Source organism: Belonocnema kinseyi, chromosome 2, assembly GCF_010883055.1.
Source record: "Belonocnema kinseyi isolate 2016_QV_RU_SX_M_011 chromosome 2, B_treatae_v1, whole genome shotgun sequence".
NCBI lineage: Eukaryota > Metazoa > Arthropoda > Insecta > Hymenoptera > Cynipidae > Belonocnema > Belonocnema kinseyi.
The window spans coordinates 112,806,418-112,809,251 of NC_046658.1; the positions used below are offsets into that span (position 1 = coordinate 112,806,418).

At 28.5% G+C, this 2,834-nt stretch overlaps 1 protein-coding gene across 1 annotated transcript in view; it reads left to right on the plus strand.

Moving 5' to 3' along the window:
- The first annotated feature begins 1,904 nt into the window (after positions 1-1,904).
- Positions 1,905-2,834, plus strand: part of LOC117167544 (proteasome subunit beta type-7) — a 5,252-nt gene continuing 4,322 nt past the window's right edge. Inside the window, exons 1-2 of the mRNA XM_033352553.1 lie at positions 1,905-2,023; positions 2,517-2,696. Of these exons, the coding sequence (XP_033208444.1) occupies positions 1,962-2,023; positions 2,517-2,696 (242 nt within the window). The 5' untranslated portion in view covers positions 1,905-1,961. The remainder of the gene's footprint in view (positions 2,024-2,516; positions 2,697-2,834) is intronic.

The following is a 2,834-nucleotide window of genomic DNA, read 5'->3' on the forward strand; positions in this document are numbered from 1 at the left end:
CAAGATATTTCCTTAAAAGATTCAAAGGAATTTTATAAGATTTTCAAATAATTCAGAGGGATTTGCCGATATTTTGTGAGAAATTCGAGAATCTAATTAATTCTTAAGTATTTACAAAGATTTCAAGGAAATAAATAAATTTCAGTACATTTGGAAGTATTCTAAGTAATTTTCAAATATTTCAAAACATTAAAAAGATTTTAAGGTATTTTCAGGAGCATTACAAATTTAAAGAAGTTTGAAAAGATTGGGCATACTTTCAGTTTTTTTTAAATCGATTCTAGGAGATTAAAGAAAATGGAAAGAGTTCAGGATATTTCGAAAATATTCCAAGGACAGAGATGACGTGCGATTGCCGATCCCATGTATTCAATTTCGAGCAATTTTCCGCTGCGCCCCCTCTGACACTAAGCTTTTGCGAAGTAGATTTCTAGATGTTTAAAGATTTTAGCAGATTTTTAAATATTTCAAGGTATTTTCAGGAGATTTAAAAAAGGTCAAGAAATTTCAAAAGATTGGGAATATTTTAGAGTATTTTAAAGGATTCCAAGGAGTTTTCACGAGCATACAAAAATGTCAAGACTTATCTTCAGATTTCATTTAACTTTCATGGGATTTGAAGAGAGTTTGAAATATTTCAAGGAGTTTTATAAAATTAAAATTTTGTTGAAAGATTGTAGGATAATTTAATTCATAAATTTTTAAGAATTTTAAGGAAGTTTTAAGAGATTAAAAAATTGTCAAAGACTATGATCAAATTTCATTTTACTTGAAGGGATCTTATATTATTTTAATAAGATTATAAAGAATTATATGAATACGCGATTTTTTCTCCGTCTAATAATCCCCCAATGGAAACAAAAAAAGTGCAAATTCTATTCCTCTCTATCGACTTCGTAAAATTTAACGAAAGCATTTATATAACATATTTTTCATTAATAAATCTTTTTATAACTTATAAATTCGAAAAATATTCAAATTTATATTTATTTATATTTTAATAATTTATTTAAACGCCTTAAAAAATGCACCAAAGAAATCAATTTAAATAATTTCAACTCTAGAGGGGCAGAGTTGAATTGGTTAGAATTAAAAGTTCAGAACTTTTATTTCGCATGAAGGAATTAAAACAACTTATTACACATATTTTGTAAACTAATTAGAATGAATTAAATAAAACCAAAATATGACCACTTCTGAGGAATAACAAATATCTCTGTGAGGTGTGTTACCGGTACAATTCGCAGGAATTAAAAATATTGAAAACACGTTCTCTTCGGGAGAATAGAAAACTGTGTGGCGGCCGCTATGGAAATAGAAGTGAATAAGTTTAGGAGGTATCTTATTCTTATGGTGGCATTTTAGACAGATGAAAAAATCGCGCATTCAGAATAATAGAACAATCTTCACTTTTACGCTAAAATCTGAAAATATGAATTTTTTCTATTCTACGCTTATTACCGGGTTTCAAGAGATTTTAAAGTATTGTAAATATTTTATACTATTTTAAAAGGACTCTAAACAAGTTTCGAGTTATTAAGAAAATTTCAAGGAATGTCATTAAATTTCATTTAACTCTACGGGATTGGAGGGGATTTTATAATAGTTTATTGAAACTAAAGAATTTATTAAAAAGAATTGGGAAATTTCAAAGATTTTTAATACAACTCCAGGTCAAATATGTTATAGAATTTACAAATTGTATGGGAGGGGTAACGAATTGGCAAAAAATGTGTCACGTATTTTATGGATGGTCCCTAATTAGTATTAAGCTGATAGTTTTTCATTAAAATTCCTTTAATTCTAAGCTCTTAAATTTAAAAATCGCGCCCAATAAACTGAAACAGAACTTATTACGCCTGCGTGAGCTGCTGACAACTTTTCAGATTGTTAGGTTAGGTCGTCGTTGCAGTTTACAGGGTTTACAGTATAGAAAGAAGTTAAGCTATCGAATTCCGAAAATGTCTTTGGTTTTAGCCCCTGAAATACCAGCTCCGGGCTTTTCTTTTGATTTATGTCAAAGGTCCGTATATATTAAAGTGTATTCTTTACTTACAAACCTTAACAAATAATTAATATCACAGAAAATGATATTTTACTAGTGCGTCACATAACCTATAAAGCGCGAATATTGCTGTGTCACTTTTTAGCTTTTTAATGAAAAGATTTTTAAATACTGCAATAGTATATAAAATAATGAAAACTGAGAAATTTTACTTTGATTGTAATATTGTATGACTGCGAATAATTACAATTCTAAAGTAAACACGAATATTGCAGTTTCACCATCTATATCTTCCCTTGACACTACACCACAATTTTTGCTTACTTTTGTGCATACTTTATTATTGCGTTTGTAAAGTGAACTTTTTGAATTTATAACACAATTGAAGTTTTAAATATTTGCATTTTTTGGAAGCTTTTTAATAAGAAAAATCTCAAAGTTGAGTTTTAAGAAAAGAATTTCGTTTATAGATAAATAATTGTTAATTTTGCATAATTGTTTAACATTACAGAAATTCTCTGCTTGCAAAGAAAGGATTACAAGTGCCGAAGGCACAGAAAACAGGTACAACGATCGCCGGTTTAGTTTTTAAGGATGGAGTCATTTTGGGCGCCGACACGAGAGCAACTGAGGATACTATTGTAGCTGACAAAAATTCCGAGAAAATCCATTACCTTGCTCAGCATATTTAGTAAGTTCAACCAACAAATAATTCTAATTTTTTATATTTAAATTCAAATAGAAACACTATCAATATTATACGAATTTCCTCAAATGTCTCTAATTTTCATAAAATTCCGCGAATTGAAAGAATTTCAAGTTCTAATAC